At 36.2% G+C, this 26,362-nt stretch overlaps 1 protein-coding gene across 1 annotated transcript in view; it reads right to left on the reverse strand.

The window, feature by feature from the left end:
• Positions 1-1,575: 1,575 nt before the first annotated feature.
• The window catches only part of LOC137282578 (dynein assembly factor with WD repeat domains 1-like), a 40,303-nt gene continuing 15,516 nt past the window's right edge, over positions 1,576-26,362 (reverse strand). The window contains exons 9-13 of the mRNA XM_067814349.1: positions 21,156-21,262; positions 16,874-16,995; positions 8,809-8,981; positions 7,794-7,956; positions 1,576-6,053 (exon numbers count right to left, since the gene is read on the reverse strand). Of these exons, the coding sequence (XP_067670450.1) occupies positions 6,019-6,053; positions 7,794-7,956; positions 8,809-8,981; positions 16,874-16,995; positions 21,156-21,262 (600 nt within the window). The 3' untranslated portion in view covers positions 1,576-6,018. The remainder of the gene's footprint in view (positions 6,054-7,793; positions 7,957-8,808; positions 8,982-16,873; positions 16,996-21,155; positions 21,263-26,362) is intronic.

Raw genomic sequence — 26,362 nt, forward strand, 5'->3', positions numbered from 1 at the left:
AATCTGGAATAAAACAGTCGTCATAAGTAACCAGTCATCTGTATGTAAAGCTTCCCAAATGGTTTATGCAGTCCCATGGGAACATACGTAATGGCTGTGAAGTAACTGTGTTTGGGGCTGGCAAACATTTCTTAACTTTATCCTGCGACATGTCAAACCACTGTTTGATAAATGTTCACCAGGAAAGGTGCCCACACGGTGGTGACATTCATTTGTGTGTGAGAAAATTTTGGTGAAATCTCGGTGAAGTTAATATTGGTCTGACTAATATATTAGTCTGGCTGGTGAGGAAGATGAGACATCTCAGGAAGACATTCTGATGAAGAAGCTGTATCAAGGGTAATTATCTGGTGTTTATCCATTATTTCTCTGAATGTGAAATCCACCTCAATATTAAGTGTTAAGTTCAAAGCTAGATAAATTCACATTTCTGATGTATTTCGACCTCCTGGCCTAATGTGGGAGACAATACAATGATTAGGAAGTTGACATTTTCAAGATGGGCAAAACTTCAAGACGAGCAGATGATGTTGATTTGTGATAAAGTTGTATCAGCATGATCAACCAAAATTTGATTCTACCAGATTACATTGTTTGCCTCCGTCAGTGGGTGCTGAGATTCTATGCTTATATTAATGGTTAACCTCAGATTTTAACGCTTTACAACTGATGCTATTAAGTTCTGTGATGTTCAGTTGCTCTCCAGCTTTGTGTCAACAATTAAAGGTAACAGTAAAGACAAGAGTGAGCGAGTGAGTGAATTAAGTTTACGCCGTACCCAGCAATATTTCAGTTGTATGGTACCAGTCTGTAAATAATCGACTCTGGACCACATAATTAAGTGATCAACGGCATGAGCATTTGGGATACCATGACATGCGTTAAAATAGTCAGTGAGCTTGACCATCCCATCCTGGTAGTCTACGACAAGCATGGGTTACTGAAGATCAATTCTAATCTGGATCACCACAGTTGTAAAGGTTTCTCCTTAAAGATGCAATGTCTAGATGGACATTACATCATAATGATGATGAAAAGATCATTTGTCATCCTAAAAAACCATCCAACAGAACACCAAAGGGAAGCAATGCACAACAGCTGGTTTTTGGTACAATGTTGTATTAAACCTCAGACAGAGATCATTTTGGAATTATTAGCCTATATCATGAGATTTGAAAGCAAAGTGGGACCGAAATTACTTGAAGCAAATATTTTTGCACTGACACCCATCCTAGTTCAGTCCATCTTCAGTAGAATTCCACGTCAACCAACCCAACATAACTTCCCTTGGTATTACTCAATAATAGTTGAGTTCATCCTGGAATTTCAAGGTAACCGTTACACACTGAAACCTTGATAATCCAAACTGCCTCTCCAAATAAAATCATCCATATTTATTCGTTTTCAGATTAGTGAGGATTCTGAATAATGAGTGCCTGTGTTGAAGAACAAGCTAATACCAATGCACACAATCACTAACTGGTAAAAGTATTTGGCCTTAATTATTAAACTTGACTCTCAAAGACTTTGATGTAAAATGTACATCCTTCTGTCTTCAAAACAATACCACAGTAAAAATCACAACATTTATATATGAACATAAATTCTAATACAAAAATACTCCCTTATTCAAAGACAAAACATATTTCATTCCACAAAGGAAACTTCAACAGAGGATGTGCAATCATTACGAAATGTGTTCAAGAAATTCTTTATCATGTATATGCAAAAACATTTTCCTTTACATTCAATGCATATAATGTCACAAACACGTTATCTACTGAGACAAATATGTGGTTGACACACTTTTTCTGCTGAACACAAAGTAATGATCAATGATGTCTTGCTTTAACAAGACTTACATACTGACCAAAAACATACAAACATGATACATGACATAAGAATAATATAACAATACTTTGATTTATGAACAAATATTTTCTTTAATGAATGTCAACGTGAAGGTAATAAAGCAACATTTGTATACATGAAACATTGGTTGATTTTATGACATTTCCACCCCTTGATCATGACATCAATTTACCTGGAAAGTTGAAAATTTAACACAACTGAAAAAGCCTGGAGAACAGTAACTCCTTGCTTAGTACAGATTTTTGAGACTGCAACAAAATGATGAGTCTTACACATCACTGGACTTTCACTTTCATATCATGCCATGTGACAATGTGACAATCTGTCACCTCTCTGACTGACTGAATCCCTTTGTAGTACCACATGGCATGTCAATACGCAGTCAGTCTGAATGAAACTGAAGCACAATATGGATAAAACACAGAAATGCCAAACTTAAATTGGTGCAAATTAGGAATCTGAGCTCCCTAAGGTAGAAACAATTAGGGATCCTTATGAACTGTTACTTGGGGAACAAAGCTTTTCATTGTCCTTAAACATAGCAACTGAAACTGGTTAGTAGAACTTGGCACCAGTGTCTGTGCATGTCAATGAATAAAACAAATAGTGATTGGAATTTATCAGGGAGCGTACTCAACTTCTAGATTACTCTCTTGTGTAAACAATCTGAGAAGTTCTGTAAATAGAGTGTTACAGTTATTGAATAATAATTATTTATAGTCATAGTGGTACTGAGAAAATCTGAGAACTTCTGTAAATAAAGTGTTATATTTATTGAATATATTTATTGAACAATAATTATTTATAGTCAAAGATGACCCTATCTTCCAGTAAGTAAGACTGTCTACATGTTTGTTAGATTTTGAAAAAAGGATTGGAATTTGTCGGCATAGGGGAATTGACATGCATTTTGGGGGAAGATTTTAATAAATTCAGGAAGGTTGGCATCTCTGAAAACGTTTGAGCAATAGACAGTTTGGAATGGGTTTAAGTAATACAATACAAGGGTTTGGAATGAAAGAAAGCTAACTTAAAGGCTAGAAATACCAAATGATAAATATCTTGGAAAAAGCACAGATATTTATTCTCAATACAACCATAGAAGATACAACTGCACAGGAGACAAAGCGACATTCAATAAACAGATAAGACAATATGTGAAAGATATGTTTGAACACCTGTATCATCAATTACCTTTTCATGGATGCAAGCAAAATAATTATTAAGTACATTCTGTTCAATGAAAGCCATATAACAACTATTTTCTGCAATTCATTTCATTATGCAACAAAAACACAATCAGTACGTTGTTTTCAGGAAAGCAAGGACATGTTTGTGTATTCCTTGCAACAAAAGCAAGGAAACAGGAATGATATTCAACAAATGCAACAAAACACATATTTTGGACATCTTTATGCTTTTAAGAAAGCAAGAAAACATATAATTGGTTCGTACTCTTGCAAAAAAAGCAAGAAAACATATAATTGGTTCGTACTCTTGCAAAAAAAGCAAGAAAACATATAGTCAAGTGTATACTCCTCTTCACGATGAGTTAAAAATGGACAGTACTTATTTGTAAAGACTGTGACATTTGTGTTTGTTTGTCTAACATAAAAATAAACATTGTTGGCACTGAATAACATGTTGGACGGTTGTCTTAAACAAAGGCAAAAGGTAGCCATTACTTTCAAAAATATATAGTGAGTCAGTTTAGTGTTACGCCACACGCAGCAATATTCCAGCTATATAGCAGCAGTCTGTAAATAATCAAGTCTGGACCATACAAGCCAGTGATCAACAACATCAGCATTGACCTGTGCAACTGTGTCAACCAAGTCAGCTTGCCTGACCGCCTGACCGCCTGACCACCTGAACCCATCAGCTGACTCATATGACAAGCATAGTCACTTTCTGTGATAAGCATTAGTTGCTGAAGACCTATTCTAACCTGGCTCTTCAGAAGTCTAAAAGTATACAAGTAAACAGTGTATACATGAAAGTGTAAAGGAAGGAAACATATTTGGTGCATACTTTTCATGAAAGCAAATAAACAATGCATTGGGTCCATAGTGATTTTTAAATCAAGGAAACACATAACTGAGATATTATCTTAATACAAATTAGAAACCATTACTGCCTTCCTTTGACAAAAGTAATCAAATATACCAGGAGTATTTACGAAAGCAATGATATACATACTCTTCTTCAGTATTGGATAAAATGGATGGTTACATAGTTGCAAAGAAAAAGATTAACACATAACTTTTTTATTTGGTTGTTTGTCTAACATACAGAAAAAAAGACATTGTTGGCACTAATGAACACTTAGGACGGTTGTTAAAGTCATTTCTTTAAAAAATATACAAGAGAAACAGTATAAATACATATAAGAGTGGACGGTGATTCAGGTTGTAAAAATCACAAGATAACACAATCTTACATTCATGAACTTGATACTCTGATGAGGTGGTGTCTGGAATTTGTGGTCTAGTCAAAATTATTTTTTCTAGTCACTGCTTAATGACATACATTCTTCACGGAATAAATTAATATTTCTATCAGGCAATTATCAATATCAACACTTCCAACAGTACCTTCTCTGTTTCTCATATCACCCTGAATTTTACATTTCCATGTGAAATAATAAAAAAAGTACTCATCTCATCTGTACCGGTTGCTGTGGAATGTTATGCTGTGATAAAAACTACTCTTCCTTTGTTTGACCTTACTTCATTTACAAGTAGTTGAAACTGTTTATGAAACAATCAGACTTGATCTCGAATATAACTTAACTTAAAGCCTACTGAAAAAAAACGTAACTTTTCATATTATATAAAATATATTTGGGTCACAGTATGAAAAAAAACATTGTTTTGTTTACTATTAATTTTTCATCTAGTCCCCACACACAAAGTACTGGATGGGCCAAGAAAGAAAACTTCAGAAAACTTACTCTTTCTCCAAGGAACTGATGGCCACCAGCTTGATAAGGCATTAAGTTCATCAACATTTGTCTCTTGAACATTTATGAATAATAATACCCTGAACAAAGCTTAATTTTATCAATTCAACAATGTGAAATCTTAGTTGAAGACAACAAACTTTGTGGTTTGTAAATGACATGACACACATGAAAGTTTGCAAGTGAAATCAAAGGACTAGGAAAATAAATGTATGATACTTTCACATCTCTAATTAAATCAAATGGTGTTGGATAATAATATGATTATTCAAATTTGGACAAATGAATGATTGAACATACGGATCTAATGTGAAAATGATGAAACATTGGAATGCAGACAAATTGTAAACGCTTGCACACACAATTTACAACTTCATTAGAACATAACACTCTCATAGATTTCAGACACCAATACAACTTTTGCAGTCACAAACAAGTTTAACTATTGAAGGCAAAAATCACTACACATGGATGACGTCATGAAAGATGTTTCATTGGCAAGCTGATTATGTTTGAAGATCAAACTTATATTACTGGTACAGGCAGATTAATTTGCATCTCACACTAGATTTTAACACCCAAAAAGCACAAATCTTTAAAGGAATTTTTAGAAGTGGAATACATAAGAAACGAAAAGCCAGATTTACGGATGTCAACTTCTTCATTGTAAATAACACAACATTTTGCTTGCTCCTTCATCAGGTAAATGGTTGGGAGTATTTATAATCAAAGCAAACTGAACTGTTGTGTTATTCACCATAAAGAAGTTGACATTCAAGCACAGACAAATTAATAAAAATTTTCTAGTTCAGCAATATTTACAATTTTGAGTTTTACTTGCATGATGCATATAATCATTCTAATTTCAATTTCATCCTTTTTCCAAATCAACAAGTAACGACAAAAACTGTCAAAGTTTTCTCAGAAAATTGAACATATCTTCTATTAACATTCTGTCATTTCAAGAAGTGTCATTATAACAAAATGAGAATGAAGGCAAAATGTCTTCATATTCCTGACAACAGATTCTGATGCAAGAAAAGTTTCTGCTGAGGCCGATCTTCTGAGGGTTGATGTGTTTCTGGTAGCAGATCATCTGGACTGGGGGATGTCTGGAAGTGATGGTGTGGTGATGTCACACACATGTAATACTGTTTACAGATTGCACAGTGATGATGATGACTTCATCTCCATATACGACAGGTATTGTCTTTGCTACCTGTAAACGAACACAATCAAATTGGATATAGGTTTAGATATACAAACTTTAGCATGAAAAGTAAATATACCATAATTTGCACTTTTAACTTTTGACTTGCAAATATTGGAAGAAAAAGTAGTAATCAAACCAGGGCTGATCGCTAGACTTTCTGGTCCAGGCTGGATTATTTACAGACCTCTGCCGTATAGCTGGAATATTGCTGAGTGTGGAGTCAAAGAACAAACTAACAATAATGGCTGTATCTTTGTCTCATTCTTTGTCTTCAAAGATTTTTACTTTTCAAATGTCTGAAACAAGGGTTATGTTTTTATCATCTTTACTATATACAAATTTGTGCCCCAAAACAAGTAAATAAAAATTATGCATCGAAAACTAGTTGGTCAAAGGCTTGCTAATCTTTAAATTTTAGAATACTGTAATTATAGCATGACCAGAAATTGAGAACTTTAGGAATATGTTTAATTGGATTTCTAGTATAAACAACCTTGACTAGTTATCATGTGCTTGGTTTCAATCAAGAGAGACAACTCAGTTAATCCTTTTTCATTAGATTATGGAGAGTTATCCCTCTTTGTTTACTTGGTAGCACACAACATTTTCAGTGGTCCTCAGTATTGATGATTTAAAAAAGAAGTTGATTTTAGAGTATTCCACTTGATTTCAAGTGGAACAGCCATCCCTTCGTGCACTGTTTATCATGTTTTCAAAGATATTTCAAATGGATGTGGCATTGACCACCATGGAGGCGCAGGTTGGCTCAGAAAACTGACTGTCAGTGACAGGAGGTGGGTTGGTAGTATTGTTTCTAAAAATAAATGAAGAAGTTTAAAAACCTAAGGCTGGATATGATTGATAAAGGAACTGTGGGTATCTGTAAGGACACAATTACAACTGAGCTGCATGCAATGGGTTGGCAGAAAGTTGAGGAATTCCATTACTGATCATGAAACCTAAACAAAAGGAGCAAAGGTTGAAATGGTGCTTACAGCACAGAGATTTCAACTGGGACAATGTGATTTTCTCAGATGAAAGTTCTGAGTGGCTCTTTCCTAACACACTGAAATTCTGGACCAAACACACTGAAAACCTTTGTATCAGCGACCAAAGTATAGTCTGAAATTTAACTCATGAGGTCTCAAATCGGTGTTAGGGGCAACACCCCACTGTGTATTTGGAGGGAATATGAAGAGTGAGTGATACACAGATATTCTCAACAGACACTTACTTTCATCTGCTCACATGTGCTATGGAAATCTTTGTTTTCTAGCAGGTCAATGACCCAAAACATCACTTTCAGACCCAAAATATGACATTATTAGTCTGGCCAACCTACAGCCCTAACTTAAATCCAACAGAAAAAGTTTGGGGACTTATGAAAGAAAGTGTCAATATGAAAAATCTGACACAGGTTGCTGAAATGAAAGAAGAGGTGGTCCAATATTGGAACAGCATGCACCACGGCTTTGTAACTTCTTTGATGAGTAGTATGCCCCAGCCTGCATTGCTGCTCATGGTGACAAAACAAATTTACAATCTTTAAATTCTCAATAACTTCTGGTCATACCATAAGTCCTATTGCTGAAGTAAAACATTTTTCAAAATCAATTATTGCAGCAATTCATCTGACAAACATGTTACATATGTATTTGATAACAGTCAAAACAAATCAGTCAGAACTGTAGCAAAAGTCCTGACTAAACTTTTGTCAGGAATGAAACCCATAAAATGGTGAGCTACCTGTTATAATTGTATTCCCTTCATAGTTAAATGCGCAGCTGAATATCTCGTCTGTGTGTCCTTCCAGGACCTGTTTACACACTCCAGACTCTGAGTCCCAAAGCCTCGCTGTCTTGTCCGAACTGGCCGTCAGTACTGAGGTGCCTTGAGGGTTGAAGGAAGCCTGAGATAGGAAACAGAGCAACTGGATACAAATCAAGAGTTATATGTTGGAGGAAAACAGCAATAGAATGCAATTTATAGCTGGCCACTAAAGCATCCACTGTTGATTCTAGATACATATTGGATATCCATAGAAGTTGGATGTTGTTTCCTTGTTTGCTGGTTCATGATCAGCCATATTCCAGCTACATGTAAATCCAGTGATCAACATTATGAGCATTGATCTATGCAAATGGGATACAATGGGATACAAATGGAAATCCCATGAACTGCCAATTATGACAAATATGAGTTCCTAAATACCAATTCCATTCGAACAACAACAAGGCTACACCACTGCTGATTAGAGGGCTGGGATTGTGGGAATCCTTCACACACAAGTGTGTATTCCAATGCTTTGAAAACATCATAATGAAATTTGAGCCTGACAATCCAGTGATGCATACTGTTAACAAGTGTCTATGCCGTCAGCTGCACTACTTTTATTGCAATAGGTAATGAAAGAAATATGCCACTGAATTATTTTGATGTTTTACATAGATGTTTACCCACTCAAAAATTGACTTGCACCAGGTGCAAGACAGGCAAGACTAGGTTGAACCAGTAATACTGGGGTGCACCAGTGCAAGCAACAAGGCACTAAATTGAGCCCTGCACAGTGTTATGCAAACAGTGTTTTACGCTTTTTTATTCAAGCAAACATCATGATGGAAAACACCTTAGATGACCTTCACATGGTACCGGAATCAAACCCTTGTCATGGAATCATGAGTGACTGTTTCAACAACAAGGCTAGACCACTGCAGATTAGAGAGCTGAGATTGTGGGAATCCTTCACACATGACTTGCTCACCTTGGAGATCTCCCCTTCATGCCCCTCAAGCTTGCACATAAGGTTGTGAGTGACAGAATTGTAAACTCGGGCTGTCCCGTCTGCTGATGCCGTCAACAAACTCTGTCCAGTGTAGTCAAATGCCACATCCAGGACCTCATCGTCATGCCCTCGGAGCGTCCCAATGCAACGACCTGAAAATCAATCTCAATATACTGCACTTGCTACCCTGAATTGTGCAGAGTAATTTTTGGTCAACACCGTCACAGATCAGCTAAAAAAACGTGTTTCTGAAATCCAAACCTCTTTTGGGCATTTGTTATCCAGTATTGTGTACTGTTCGAACAAGACAAATACTGATTTGTAAAACTGGATCTTGGATGTTCGTTTTACTTGAAATTTCTAAAAATTACCTGTCTTACCCCTCTATAAAAGTCTCAGGACATATCAGGAGTAAAGGATCTGAGTTTAAGCTCAAATGACGGTTTTCCAAAATTTAGAATTTGTCATTTCCAGTTTCCCCGGACCTCTATTTTACAAGTGACGGAAATATCTGACATTGGACACTGTTTCATAAAAATGCATAGTCCCTTCACTTAAGATGATCATCTGTGTTCAATGTGAATTTATGAGCAGTGTATTTGCTGCAACTTACAAAATCCAGCATGGAGAAATAAACCAATTTCAGACTTGTTTACATCTAACTTCAAACCAGTGCAATCAACCTACAGACATGGCACTTCCAAATTGTTTGATTGTCAGGAGGACTGCAACAAATACTCCATGTGGGGAATATGATATGTATTATGAACATTGGTAACAATATACCAATACTGTAGTTAAGTGATTGACACAATATGGAAAAACCACGTTGACATTGTTAATTTGTCAAACCAATAAAAAGTGATTTTTGACAAATTTGGTATGCAACAGTCACAGTCAACAGTCTTATGTGCGGCCTTGGCAAACTAACATGACTTGCACTACTGCAAGGCTAGTTCATGTTCTATTCTTGCATATCTCACTTTGGAAAAAGACATACAGGTTCACTTACAAAATTGTAAACATTTGTTAATATTTGGTTCTCATAACCATGAATAATGCATTGAATTCATGAAGGGCTATGGGTAGATTCACCGAATATGTGAATGAATTGCAACAGCCTTAATTGTCAGTGGTCTTTTTTATCAGTCTGCGAGTCGTTGCATGTTTTACAATGAAGACGCAACTGCTCAATCTTCAAGGCAGCAGGATATGGCCAGATCACCAAGTATGACTCTTGCTGTCATGAGGTTGATTTGATATACAGTTGAAATCCACTGTCCAAGGCCAGAGGCCTTTCCTTTATCCATCCCATGTGTCTGTTTGATATTAATGACCCCCAAATGCCACATTCAATACTTTTTTCAATGCTGTTTACTGCCATAATTTGTTTAACCAAATTTGTTTTCAGAATCCAAAAGAACTATGTGGAAACCTCCAGTGTAAACTGTCTTCATGATCTGGCTTCAAGACTTGTATTGATACCGAGAAATGACACTGTGACAAGATGCTGGTTAACCACAATACTACCCCACATCCACAAAGAAGAGTACTTGAGAGATTATCAAAGTAAACACATAAAAACATTTCCTTTCAAACAGCTACGTCGCATCAATGAATTATTCATCCACTTATATGATTAATGGTTTGCAATGATCAAGAGGTCAACACGTGAATGTCATCTTATTTCACTTTCTGTGCAAAGAAACTTCAAAGGCTGTTTTCTGTCAATCCTGTCCACTTGATGACGCTCATCCCTGCATCAATAGGCAAATAGTTTAACAATGCAGCAACAGTTTCACGATGTCATGCTGCTGATGGTGCAGTTGCCAGGAAATCACTGACCAATCACTGATGCCCAATACAACTGATGCTAACTGTGGGTTATTAAATAAACATTATATAAAGATTCTGAGTGAGGTTGGTGGGTTTACCTCAGTAATCCATTTTTATCACCACTTATATACTGGACAAAAATAGTTAGGGATATATGCAAATTTTTAAATTATGAATAATGATCTGTTTATTCTTTGACACACTGACAAAATATCAGTCATAAAAATACCAATATCCCTAACTTCTTTTGTCCAGCATATATCCAGTTATATCACCATGTACATCTCCACTGATACATACATCCATTTGCGTGACCACCTATATATCTATTCATTTTACTATGTATATCTCCACTGATATATATCTATGTGTGTCGCCACTTATACATCCATTTATATATCCATTTATAACACCACTGTATCCCTTTATATATCCATTTTACATTACTGCTTATAACACTATAATGACCATTTATATCACCACTATATCATCATTTATATCATTACATATATCACCTTGTATGTCCATTTACATCACCACTTAATATTATCATTCATATCACACTTATACCAACAGCATTTATATCACCATATTATCATCATTTATATCCCTTACGTATCCACTGACATCACCACTAAATCACCATTCATATCATCAGTTACATCCCCTTATATATTCATTCATATCAACACTATATCAACATTTATATCACTTATATCATCTTATATGTCCATTATGTATCCATTTATATCACCAATTATATCACCGTATGTATCTATAACACCTCCATATCACCACATATGTTATTTTTTATCACCACAACATGCTTTCTGTGGGAACAAAGCCTAAAGTTTTTGGTTTAACAGTGACAATGGATATGATGCTCAGAGCTACAGATAAGGCTTGATTTGTGTAGTTAACGCAATTTAAATCACATCTACTCAATTAGTTACAAATCTGGACGTACAAGAAACACAAAAGAATCACTTAAAACCAATGGGTCTATAACACTTTGCGTCCCATACTCAGTTAACTAAACTGGCTTGCAAATGATAATTCACTGTGGTTCCGAACTCTGCAACAGCATTAGCAAATTGAAGCGATGCCTATATATACACATACTACCATAGCCGTAGCCCCTGTCCGTGTTGACAGTTGTAGTCACGTGACTTCCATGTTGAGTGTTCATAGATAGCTGCCAACTATCTGGCAAAATAAGGATTACTAAAAACTTATGTCTCTTGAGGAGCAGTTTTATTTATATGTGTGTTGGTGTTAATTATCCAATAAGGATAATAAACTCTGGATGAAAATAGTTAATTATTTAACCTAGTTACTCCTCCAAACATACAATAACTCATGCACAAACAGACATGCCCAAAAATACCCAATTGCTTGAAAAATTATCTGAAGCTTTGGATGATGACTTACTAAGAAACAATACTGGGGCCAACCAGGATTGTAACCAATTTCTGGTGCAGCAAAGGTAAGCAACACTTTCAGGAAAAATTGTGGTACCATCGACTTCAGTGTTCCTTGTGCTCCAATATATTACATGAAAAGATAATTTACATTATAAAATGTAAATCATGAAATGTTTTATCTAAGAGAAATCACTCATTTCTATTCCTTCCAAAAGTTTAACTCGAGATTCAGCTGATAAAATTGATTTTGCCATAGCAAATTCGTGCTTTGCAACATGATGTATCTTAATACATTTGGCAGTACAGCTGTGAATTGACAAATTAACTGTATTGTAATACATCACAAATCTGGTACCTGTGGTCCGATATGTATTGCAATATATTGGGACCTTCAGTGTTTGATAGAGAAAAACATTGATTGTACGTGTCAATCCTATTTTCCACATACTTAAGCCCAAAATATAAATGGTATGGTTGTGTAAACAGAAATTTTAAATTTAGATTTGATTTTGTGGGATTGCATTTTCTTTTTCATAAAATCTATTGTATGTGTTGTTTTGTAAAATGGAAAACTTCAGTGTGAATGAAAGTCTGTAGATTTCAGCTTTAACCATAGACATCAACACAAAATTTCATATATTTTTATTACCCTATTTTTCAGTTCTGAAGAAAAACATTTCAATACATATTGTTTCAAAGGTGCATTGTGATATACCAGGATATACTGGTAATACAGTACAGTCCTATTTGGCAACACAGATCTAATGTTAATACTTTTGTGAAGCTATTTTATTAGTGACCTTATTTTTATAGCAAGCCAAGTCAGCACAGCTTGTGAGCATGTCATTTACATTTTGTTCCAAATTTGCTGGAAATCAGCTATAAGCCATACTTTCTTGTACATCTTGATACAGTTTATTTGGGGTTTGTTTGTTGTTTAATGCATCACTTAGCAACATTCCAGCTATATGGCAAATAATCGAGTCTGGACCAGACAATCCAGTGATCAGCAGCATGAGTAGTGATCTATGCAAAGGGATATGGTGACATGAGTCAACCATGTCAGCGAGTCAGACCACCGTCAATTGCCTCTTACGAAAAGAATGGGTTACTGAAGATCAATTCTAACCTGGATCTTCACAGCTTGTGTTAGTTATTATTCCAAGGGGTAAACATGAGTTCAGAGAAATCTGAATTCAGGTATAAACAACAATGAATCACAGGATTCATTAGGCCAGACAAATAGTATTTTATGTTTTAACAATTTGTCGGTTGCATTTCTTCAAGAACAAGAAGAAATAGAAATAAATTTTCCAGCTCAAAAATACATCCTAATCTTTGCACTGGCAAAAACTGTAAAATTACAGGAATTTGTTTTTTAGTTTGTTTTTACTTTGCACCTTTTACACTTCATAAATTGCCAAACAGAAAATACTTTTAGCATTTTGAAGAAATATTAATTTGACTGGTGTAACTATTTTTATTTCCCCTTCCTTTCCTTTAGGTTTTCGGTGGCAAAAATCTGTAAATCAAGAAATAATACTAATGTGGCCTTAATACCAATTTCTGTTATATACTGGTACTCTATGAGAACCAAACTATCATCATTAAGCACCCACATTGATTACTGACTTCATCATGTTTATGTCTAACAAACAATTGATTACTGACTTCATCATGTTTATGTCTAACAAACAATTGATTACTGACTTCATCATGTTTATGTCTAACAAACAATTGATTACTGACTTCATCATGTTTTTGTCTAACAAACGAATGGCTTTTAATGAAACAAATTTAGAGGAATAGATCATTAGTCTCTTAATATAATTAGATTTGTTTCGTAAATCTACATAGCCAAACTCATGTTCCAGCCTTTTTGGATTTTACTGGTAGCATTTGGACTAGTTTCAGTTTTCACTACTGACATTAGATACAAAGAAATGTGAACTGGCATAAGACATTTGATAAGTAGCTAAATTGGGCTAATTGTAAGTGGGAACTACACAATAACATAATAGCTAGGCACTTACCATGGTCTCTTTTTATTCCTTCACAAGAGGTTTTTGATAACAGCATCTCAAGAGTTACCTACCCTTCATGGGTTTTTACTTTTCAAAATACGTAAAATCATGATGGATGCTAACAATGATTATATGACACAAATCAAGAGTGAAACAATAATATCACATACCCCAACGGCAGATTTCAAAATTATCAGCATTATATTTCTTTCTGTCCTCTCTTTTGGAAAAAAGGTATTTAATCTACATTGTAAACCAAAAGTTACTGTGTTCTGTAATCTGATGGGTTGAAAAACATGATTAAATGGTATTAGATTCCCAGAAACTGAAAGACTATTCACTGCGTATTGACACGTAAACAATTGTTTTGTTGTGTCATCAACAGTGGTGACGTAATTCATATCATATTGTGATGTAAAGTTAGAATGACGTCACAAATGAGCAACTCCAGATGCTACCATGAGAACCAGCTGAAACGGCCAGCTGATGACACTTCACTGCTGTATCCGTATTCGATGCAAACGAGTGCAGACACTAAAACCCTTTGGTTTACTTTTGTGTTTACAATGTCGATAAACATCATGTGTTGGCCAATTTCCGGGTGTTATTGAGTATTTGAAGCACGGGAATATTTCATATTCCCGTGCTGACGCCGGAGGTTTCAAATGAATTTCTCCTAAAAAATATATGTTTGTGTGTATAGATCTGACTTGTGATGAATTTTCGCCAAATTTCGTACAACACATAAGAGTAGTCTGAGGCTAAAATTCACAGCAACTACGATAAATTCACAGCAACTACGATAAATTCACAGCAACTATGATAAATTCACAGCAACTATGATAAATTCACAGCAACTACGATAAATTCACAGCGGTTTGCACCCCTGCCATGGCCAACAAAAGTTTTGTGTTTTCCTGCATTATATTGCAACAACAAGATGTTCAAAGCTTACTTCAAATCCTTGTTAATAGATACTCTGACTTGTATTACATTACAAACAGACTGAATTTTAGTTCAAATGTCAAAGTCAAGTCTCTACAGTTTCTCTTGTACAGATTAAATAATTGCAAATGATGAAATTAAATTGTCCATGAATGAAAGAGGTTGTTCAGCATTCTACGTCACAAGGCACATTTCCACAACATTTCAATGCCAGACATTTGTTATCTTCAAATGAATGTTGAATATGGCAGAACTTCTGCAGAACAACTACAAAACGATAAAGAACACAAGGACAAAAGCTTATTGAGAAAATATAGTCCGGAATCATCATAGTACTCCGTCATACACACAGCAATGGACTGACCATTGGTTTGTATGGTCAAGATTAAAAGTTTAAGACTTTTGTCATTGCTGGAACAATTCTGACTGAAAATGTACACGACTAGCTGCTCAAAATGAATAGGGACGGACCTCCCATGAGTGTCTCTTTTGACAAACTGTTCACTATCAAGCATATTCTGCTTGACTCTGTGGACTTTCCAACTGCAAAGGATTCACACTATGAAGAGATAAATCTGAAAGAGCTATTTTTCCACATGAGCAGGCCTCTCAATGTTAACTACTTGAGGGGTGCTGTCTTGAACAGTAAATGCAACTCCTAAAAGGAAATGACTTGTTGCAAGTTTCTAAAATTGGCACTATGACATTTTCTGTTTGTAAATAATAATGTAATGAAGAAATGAGCCTTTTCCAAAAACTCGAATTATTTAAGCTTTGAACTTAATATGTTTACATATTCAGACCTGGTCTCGTTGCTATATGCCTATGCGATATAAAACTCAGATCAACTCAACTGACTGAAGAGGTGCACAATACTTCCATTCATCTGTGTCTGAGAGATATCTACAGAATATGAAATATGCTGTATGTCAAGAAAGTTTTGTGTCTCGATATTTTTGCGAGAGTTGACGAACAGACATTTTTGTGTGATGACATTTTTACCCTTACCCTTTTCTCCAAATACATTTGCAACTAAAAGTTCCACCTAATGTAAATGTAGTCACATCTTAAAGGCTGCCGCTAATATTGAACTGAGCAAGTGCAGAACTTCGAATTCGGTGCATATGCAATGAGTGACGTTTTCCTAAAAACTACACACTCTGCACACCATCCAGGCCCGTTGAGGGTGCCACCCTATCAAACTGTCTCTAAACACAAAGAATGTGTGCTGTGTGGTTGGCATCTGTCTGGACTATCAGACGTACTGATGCACACGTGACTACTGCGTTTGACCATCAAAGTTTTGTAAGGATATTTCTGCAAGATCAAGTTATTCACATTTTTTCACAGAAATATAATTTTCACAAAAATTTAATGATTTTGTGCCATGTGGCATAAAGGACAAATTATGTATTATACCTGGACAATTTTAACCTGGTTAACCCAGTCTGCCAGTGTGATGCTAGAAGATTAACTGTCATATGACCATGTTATCCACTGGGTACCCATTAACTGCAGAATGAACAGAGGGAAGTTTGAACACACTCACTTGTATAAGGTGAGACCGCATGTGTCACTTTATCTTTGGTCTGGGTGAGGATAGACGCACTAGAAACTCCTAGGGGCCAAGGATACTTAGATTCAACTGATTTGTGACCTAGTTTCTATGCCAAGAGCAGACACCACCATTATGTGACAATCAACGATCCCTGTGCATTCTGCAGAGAACAACCCTCACTGAAATTGACTGTTAGCTCCCACCTGTCTGAATGTCTCAAATATCAACGCCCCCTGAGATTGACTGTCTGTGCCTACCTGTCTGAGTGTCCCAGATCTTGCAGGTCTTGTCCATTGAGCCTGTAGCTATTAGAGAACAATCCCAGTTGAACTGAGCACTGCTGATCTCCGCTTTATGACCGATCAACGTGTGGATCCGCCTGGAACAAAATTGAATGAGTTTGATTCAGTATATCATTTATTCATTGTCAAAAAAAGTTAAAGGGTGAATGAATGCAACTGAATTAATTTGATCATTACATTCTGACCAATACCCACTTATAGAAGCTAAGGCTGCAATGATTCAGTTTGAATCATCAAAAATCAAATCTGACACCTTAGTTTCTAAGACCATTATCAATAGTTTGATTTGATATTAGAATACCTATTTAAATTATATCCACACTGCCTGAACATAATTTTAACTCAGAGCAGTTTCGAACACTGAAATAAGGCAAAAGGTGATTGGCTGACACTTGGTTAATTATCCAATGAGACTTGGTGTCAGTTGCTATGGCCAAATTGATAATGGATTTCTCGCTAAAACTGACTGACTCTGAGAATTAACTGAAACTTTATGTTTTCACTTGTATGAAGAGTTTAGGTGAATTTCTGTAGCCCTAGCAGAAGCATCCAACTGAATCTTACAGTTGAAAAAAAAATAAATAAATAATCTGCATCAAACCCAAGCTTGTCGTCATGCAAAATTTTAATGAAGTTATGATGTTAATACATGGCTTGTTGTCAGGTTGATTCATGCTTTAGCAGTGTTCACGATGGTTTTTCAAAGTAACAAGACATTGGGTCCTGTAAGTTTCAGATGTCTGTCTGACCCACTGAAAATTCGCAGGACCCACAGAATTAAGTTAAAGAAACATTTCAGATTTAACATTTCTTATAACTGGCACTGAAATTATTAACACTATATGATAACAGACATAAGATTTATAAACAGCAAACAAGCATCACATGCCACAAATAACAACTTCACACAAAGATATTGTGAAATATTCAGTCAGACACTGGGGCTGGCAGGTTGGTGATTTCTATCTGACCACTGGCGAATCTGCCAGATTTGTCAGAGGGTCAGGCGTTATTAGTGAGCACTGGCTTTAGTCAATATAAGTAACTGCAGCAAATTTAAGCAACCTGCTTGTAGAGTGTTAGAAATTCAAAACTTTCTAGAAATCCTAGACAGTCATTATTTTCAAGAAATAATCTCTGAGAGCAACAAAAAACTCAAACTGTCGTACAGTCAATGGTTGAAGCTTGCACTAAGGTCAAACATGCTTGTCATAACCCTAAAAAGGATTAGTGGTCATCAGGGTCAGCTGGTCAGTCAGAGACCTAATGTGTACATGAGATAGTTTATCCTTTCTGATATTTGAGACAGCTTCCAATATCATTATGCAAGACGAGTGCAGTCCACTTAAGCTCTGGGAATCAATTGATAAATTAAGTCATTAATTAAATCTCTAATGCAACCACAGTGAATGTGCTTGAATGTGCCAAATCTAGTCACATCACGAAAAGCAAGGTGATTATTGTCAGATGTAAATATTCCTGTGCTTTCCCAATCACTGATTGGTCCATTCTGTTATTTGCACCAAAAATGTTATCAAAATGCACCCTGTAGCCATAAAGTATATATGTTAATTCCTTATAACAAAAGTAATGGTAAGTGCTGCAGCAGATAATCTCCCCTGATGACCACCTAAATTTTGAAATCACGTGCCTGAAAGAAATCGCTTTTCACCCAGTGTCATCATAAAACACCTAAAATGTGCATCAGCGTTTTGTTGTACGCATTAACCAACATGCACCTACGATAAGCCATGCTGTTTACAGAGGCTAGTCAGTCCTACAGTGTGTCCTGTCCATGAACCCAGCCTCAGAACAAAGAGCGCCTGTCGACATGCACTTGTTGTGTTAATGTGTTTGACACAAATGGGCACTCCTGCAGCCAAAGCTCTGCAGTGCAGGACACTCTGCCAGTTACAGGATTGGGTTTAAGTACAAACTGTTGTGGGAGTCTAAACCACCCACTCAGGTGATAATCTCTCATAATCTTTCTATATGAACTTGGGAAAAGTTCAACAAAGGAATCACAGCTCTACAAATGCTGTAGAGCATTATTAAAGTGTGGGAAGTAAGATCTGGAATTATATAGCAAGTAAAAAACTGTCAAATGTAAAATATAAATGTGGTTTTGAAATCAGCTAGTGTTGCTAAGCATTTTTTCATAAATCAAACTAGTGTTGGGAATTGGTTAAAATGTCATAATTGATGATTAGTTCATCAAAACCGTTTAATCATAGAAAATAATTGTTAAGCGTCATTTATCACATTTTCCTCCTTATGTTTGTTAAAGTGCAAAAAGTAAAGAAAAATCATGTAGTTCTTTTAAGGTTTTTTCAAACTGCACAAAACATTAATTTTGCAAATTTCACATCTTTACAGAATGACTAGTATATTAGGAACATAATTTTTCCTCCAGTCTTAACATTCAAAATAGCATTATTGCAGAAGAAAATATGACTACATATTCAAGAGATCTTTCTGTGCCTTTGCATACCAAGAACGACAAGAAGAAAAGTCATCAATATCCCACACAATGGCAACATACTCTTCATGAAAATGTCTATGAGTTATGATTATGATTATGTTTTGACTTGTAATAGTTGTACATAGCAAAGTAGAGCAGAGTACTGAAGGGTTTTGAAGTTCTGCTCCAGGAAAGAACACTACCACCATTTTCAATTGCACCCTAACTTGTTGCCATGGAAATGCAAAAACTATTTTATTCTGAAATCCAAAACCACCAAAAGGCACCAGTACACCACCAAAACTACCCATATGCGAAATCAGTGAAGAAACAGTGAACTTTTTTAAGTTCTGCTCCTGAAAAAAACAGTACCACTAATTGCAGTCAAAGTCAAATCAATTGCCATGGAAATGCAAAAAAATATTTTATTCAGAAATCTGATACTACAAAAAGGCACCTGTACATCATCAGATCTGACTATGTTCCACATCTGGTGAGTTCTGCTTAGGAAAAGAGCTCTGACACCAATCGCAGTCAAAGTGAAACTTGTTGCCATAGGAACACACAAAAAGAAAATTGTTCAGAAATCCCAAACTACCAAAAGGCGCCCGTACATCACCAGTCCTTTCTATGTACCAAGTTTGGTCAACAAATAGTGCATGATTTCAAAGTTCTGCTCCGGAAAAGATCACTACCACCAATTTCAGTCAAAGTCAAACAAGCTAAGAAAAAAAATTATTATAAGTTGTTCACTGGTCATGAGGGGAACTTGGGTTGGGTGTGCATGGGCCCCAAGGGACCAGTGAACAACAAATTTGTCTTAACAAACACCTCAGCCTAAGTAAACTTAGTCTCAGTATTATTTGTTACACTCCACCACTGAGTCTAACAAACCCTAGCAGAAGGTCGCATCAGGTAACCTTCGAGCAACCTCCAATCAATGGCGATACGGTAAAATAGATTTAACCAATCAGACAACGGCTACTACTGAGGGATTGGAGGGATTTACAAAATATTCAGGTCACTGACACAGATCTCCCTACAAACACAAATCAACAAATAACACAGTTATTTGACCTGCAGTATACACACTTTGGGGTTTCTGTCGACATGGTTACCATTAGCTAATATTTCCGCAAGATGACATCCTTGTCATGGTTGTAATATGCACCGTGTGCATCACCGGAAGCAATCGTACGCCAAATATCATTCGGAATTGTTTGGGTATGAACCTTTTTGAGATAAAAAGTTCAAAAGGTATGTGCGAATGTCCACTTTCTCGATTTGGTAAGGTTTGTTCTGATTAGTCAGTCTCAAAGGTTACCTGATGTGACCCCCCATAAGGTTTTGTTAGGCTCAGTAGCGGAGTGTATAGAAAAGTACTGCGGCTAAGTTTACTTAGACTGCGAACACCTAAATGTCAATTTTGACATGTTTGAGGCTTGGGTACAAAACTTTTTGTTGTCATCAATAGATTTTACAAGACGAAAAAAAAACCAAACAGAGTTATCTCCCTTAAATTAATTTGCATTCGCAAAAAACATTGGTAATTTCTGTAAATTATATGTTCAATGTTATTTGACATAAAGAATTACTATCGCAAAGTACCAAATGAGTTTGACCATCAGGGTAATGGAAATAGTACTTGATTGTAAATGGGGTATGCAGAAAGTAATAGATGAACACTCAGACAATCAGAATAGAACATTAATGTGTGAGGTAAGACAATGTTAAATACATAGTAAGTACTGATAAACAGATGAGGATTCTACTCACTGTCCTGAACGTACATCCCAGACAGACACTGTGTGGTCAAATGAGCCTGTGATGAGCTGGGAGCCAGTGGAGTTGAAGGACAATGAGATGATCTCAGCAGAGTGACCCTGAAACCAAGACATCAAGGGTCAAGCAGTACAATCAGCAAAACAAACCAATTTTATGTACATGTAACCAAACAAATCATGTAAGATCATGGTACAGTCCGGCAGTCAATTCTAAAAAGCATTTCAAGGTCACTTCTGGTGCTCAATAATCAAACACTAACCACACATCACAAATTCTTTTTATTTTCATTTGGGATTATTTTCATTTGGTTGGTTAATTGGTTGTTTAATGCCATACTCAGCTATATTCCAGTTATGTGACAGCGTTTGTTAATAATCAATTCTGGACCACACAATCCAGTGATCAACAGCATGAGCATCAGTCTATGCAACTGGGATACAATGACGTGTCATCCAAGAGAGTGAACCTGACCACCCTATCCCATAAGTCATGTCTTACAAAAGTTTGGGTTACTGAAGAACAATTTCAACTCGGATCTCAAAGGGTCGACATTTAGTTCACAGATTATGAGAGCAGCTGACCTAAAATAGAGCACATGAAACACAAATCTACCAATACCTAAAAACAAACGTCTTTGTTGGCCACAAAAGGTGACAATGCTTCTTGTAAGAGGCGAGTAGTGGGATCGGGTGGTCAGGCTCGCTAACTTGGTTGATATGTGTCATCAGTTAACAACTGCACAGATCGATGCTCATGCTGTTGATCACTGGACTGTGTTGACTCGATTATATACAGACTGCCACCATATAACTGGAATAGTGCTGAGTGTGTTGCAAAACTTAGACTCACTCCCTAATTCACCAAGTGCATGCATGCAAAAATATTCTTATTTGTGACGAATCCTTTCTTGTCCACACAATAAAGACATACAATACAGTCATTATTGTTAAGCCTTATGTACCATGACTCACGACAAGCCAAACCCGTGAAGGTCCCGGGGTAGAATAGACCTTCAACAACCCATGCTTGCCATAAAAGGCGACTCAGCTTGTCGTAAGAGGCAGTTAACGGGATCGGGTGGTCAGGGTCGCTGACTTGGTTGACACATGTCATCGGTTCCCAATTGCGCAGATCGATGCTCATGTTGTTGATCGCTGGATTGTCTAGTCCAGACTCAATTATTTACAGACTGCCGCCATATAGCTGGAATATTGCTGAGTGCAGCATAAAACTAAACTCACTCACTCACGACAATCCTGCTAATCCCTGTGTCATACTGTACTGGTCTCCATGACCTTATACCACCAGTAGTTAAAGATTACATGAAATTTCTATTATGAATCAAGGCAAAATGTCAAGAATCACGACATGTAGAGATTTGATATTACATTTTGCAGACAAAATTGATAAACCAGGGTCAAGCTTGTATATTTCAGGTGCAACTAGGTGGTCATGTCAACCTCCACCAGATTTGAGTTAAATTGACTCTTAAATCAAGGATCACTCATATTTTTTCCCATCAACAACATTAATTCTATTAAAAAGAACGAAGAGTGTTGCGACATTGAACTCTCCCTGTTTTACATGGTAAAAGGCTAGAGAGTACAAACAACATTTGATACTGCTTATTGACCAATAACTTTCACATCTAAACAAACGTCCTGGAGCAAGTATAATCAGTGAAAATACACAGAAAGATTGCAACACATTCTAATCACTAAGATGACAGACGATACTCGCAATTAATGTTTGACATGACAGCACGCGCCAGCACATCCTCCATTACATCCTGAAATCAAATAACCAGCCATGCATCGCTGACTAGATTGTTTGTCAACAAGGGAATTGATCACACAGCATTTTCCTTGTGATAGTTTAATGGCCGACAGAAATTACTTTTTCATTACAGAAATTGCATGTTTAGAAATGCCCTTCAATTGATAGAAGTTTGTCGGTTTTTCATCAGTTTTATTCGATGACACTCAGTCCAAATCATCTGACAATTTGTAATCACCATTATTATGGAAGTATAAAAAATAAAGTACATGAAGGTCATTGCTTGGGGTCAGTATGTATCTACGGCTGACTGACCACACTGCACACTCCTTATTGCCAGTGTTCATATTATCTGTGATTGTTTGATGAAAACACAAGCCATTATTACAGTGCCATTTAGAAAGTGGTCAAATGTAATACATTATATATTTGGGATTTCACTTTCTCGGTGAAAAAAACAATTTTAGTCCTGTTTTATTATCCAGGATTCGAATATGTACTCTCAGTGGCGGGCTTTTCACATACCCATCCAGGGAATAGAGCGCAGGTCTTCAGTGTGAATGCTTGAGCAACTATCTCCCCACATGTTGTAAGTATAGGAGAAGTGTTTTCTCTAACACTTATACCGTCAATGATGGGTAATTGCAATGTAGACGATCATTTAATGAAGCTACATAACAATAACTGAAGCACACGTGAAATCAATTTAATGACAGTAACTATAAGTAGATAATTTAACCCCACCATTTTCGTCGACCTAGTGGCCGTGCGGTAGAGCGTCTGCCTACAGGTCTGAGAATTGTGGTTCCACTCCCACTTGGAGAACACATTTGTATTGTAAGTTTAATCTTGAACGATATTTTTCAATATTGTTATTATTATTTTTCGTATTAAGTTGGGAAAAGTAAAAGCTGGGAAGCAGTCTTACTAACTAAAAGTAAAACCTGGGAAGAGGTCTTTCTAGCGAAAAGTAAAACCTGTCCCTCCTAAACAAAAACCTCAAATGCGGTTATTCTGGAAAAACAGGAGATGACTTAACATATAGTGACAAGCACACATTAGGTTTATATGTGTTGATTAAATGATGTGGTGTTCATGCTAGCTGAGTTGGATGACACTGGGGGTGACCATTGCAGGAGACAAGCCTATTTCAATAAACTATTGCGATAGTGATAATCTGTTGCAACCAAATAATGCAATACTAATGCAATAGCTTTTTTTCCTTCTTGACTTTGAAGTCATCTCCCAAATGAATGCATAGTTTATATGAAATAAAAACAAGTTGAAGAAGTTTCAGTCTCTTTTAACAGTTGATGAGATACTTGAAACCAAGGGGCTTCTTTCACATAGCATTAAGGTAATGAGTTAATAAGTCATTAAGGTATCCTTCCAATGTTAAAGAATGGGAGTTCAGGTTAACCTTAGAAGTGTTTCAAACAGTTGTTCACTTGTCGCGAGGGGTCCATGGGCTCGTGTACCCTCGAGGTGTGTTTATGAACAAACCTCAAGGGTACATGGGCCCATGGACCCGAGGGACCAGTGAACAACGTATTTATCTTACCGAACACCCGAGTTTTACTTTAGAGCTGTTTGAAACACTTCTATTGAATGCAAGGCAAATCGCCATTTTGCGATGACACAAGGTTAAACAGATTTAGAGTTATCTCCCTTCCATCAATTTTCAATTGCAAAACATCAGTAATTTGCGTGCTTTATGCGTGATTCAATGGTATTCAAGGCAAAGAAGTACTACCCTGAAGCACCAAAAGAGTTCAGAATTCCCAGCGGTGTACATTGAAAATAATACATCGCCTGTAAGCAGGGTACACTGCAAATAACAGAATAGCGCTTAGCCAATCAGAGAGTACATTCATGTGTGAGGTAAGATAATAGTAAAGGTTGCCCAAGATCAAGTTTGTTTAAGAGGTGTAACATTACAGAGCATCAAAGTGAACAAATTTCGCACTGCAAATATATCAATGGAAGTCAATTACTAAACTATCGACAATCACAATGCATCGATGCATCAACAGTTTTTCGGTTCTACCATCAATAATTGTTATTGGGGACTCAATAATTGCAATCCATTGATAGTTTGATGCATTGTTACAGCTCTAGTTGACACATCATCACAACTATGTAGATCGATGCTCGTTATGTCAGTCACTGGATGGTCTGGTCCACACTTAGTTTTGACACATTACAGTCATATTCTTTCAACATTGCTGAGTGCGATTTCAAAACAAACAAACAAAATTACATAAAAGTTGGTGTAGGACACCAGATGTACAATGCACAAACTTATCCATACTTTTCCTTTTGACACGGAGCACACAAAGTAAACACGATGAAGACGTTCTTAACATCAACATTTGAAATCATTGACACATTAACCCATAAAAAAATATTTTGACACATACTTGAAAGAAATATACGCAATTTACTAATATGAAAGAAATATACCCATGAAAACTAATAACGGAACACATGAAAGTGCAAGAGTTCCTTAATTTATTTCCAAAATTTCACCAAATGGGCAATACATATGATGTGAAGAAGCCTGGAAATGAACAGAGGAACACTTGTTCTATCAGCTGTTCTCCTATTCATTTCTAGGGCATATCACAACTCTTTTTTGTACTCCAAGTGTTTTTTGATGTGATACATGAAAACTACTATTACATGTAAGGTAATGTGAGAAAAAGAAAAAAGAATTGTTTGGTTTTTTTCATATTTATATCTACAATATAGGTTTTTAATTTGTGGACGTTTTAAAAATTTGTTGAAGTAAATTCGGTCTAACTACACCATCAGTGGGAGGGAGATAAGAAATGGAAAGAAAGGATTTTACTGAGGAAATATTTGAGCAATGCAGGGCGTTTTTTTTTAAAAAGTCCAAAGCAACTTATTTGGAAAAGACTACAGTTTTTTACAAATTGGTGTGTGATGACACAGTATTACAAAGGATACTTTTAAAATGTCCATTTTGAAATGAGACTTAGGTTCATGATAAACGATAGCATAATAAACGATTACAGAATTAAAGAAGTTGTATATTCATAAACATTTTCATCAATTTTCATCAAGTCAACTTCTAAAATGCTCATCAAAAGAGAGATCGTAGATGTCTAAATAATAATTTTAATACAGAAACTATTAAGGATGTAGCTACCTTGGAGTCTCTCTATCACTATAAAAGAATAAGGTAGAAGGGGTCATGTCAAAAACAAAAGCAGGATGTTTGTCGTAGATGGTGGTTGGGGTCAGGCTTGGGGATAGAGACATCAGCAAAGATAAGATAATTAATAGGGACATATTCAGTAGACATGAAAAAGCATAACATATCACTGAGATGACCCTTTGTGCCAGTGGACAGCATGTACATTTCACGTTAAGTGATTTCCACAGCCCATCAGAAATGA

The sequence above is a fragment of the Haliotis asinina genome, chromosome 4 (assembly GCF_037392515.1).
Source record: "Haliotis asinina isolate JCU_RB_2024 chromosome 4, JCU_Hal_asi_v2, whole genome shotgun sequence".
Taxonomy (NCBI): domain Eukaryota; kingdom Metazoa; phylum Mollusca; class Gastropoda; order Lepetellida; family Haliotidae; genus Haliotis; species Haliotis asinina.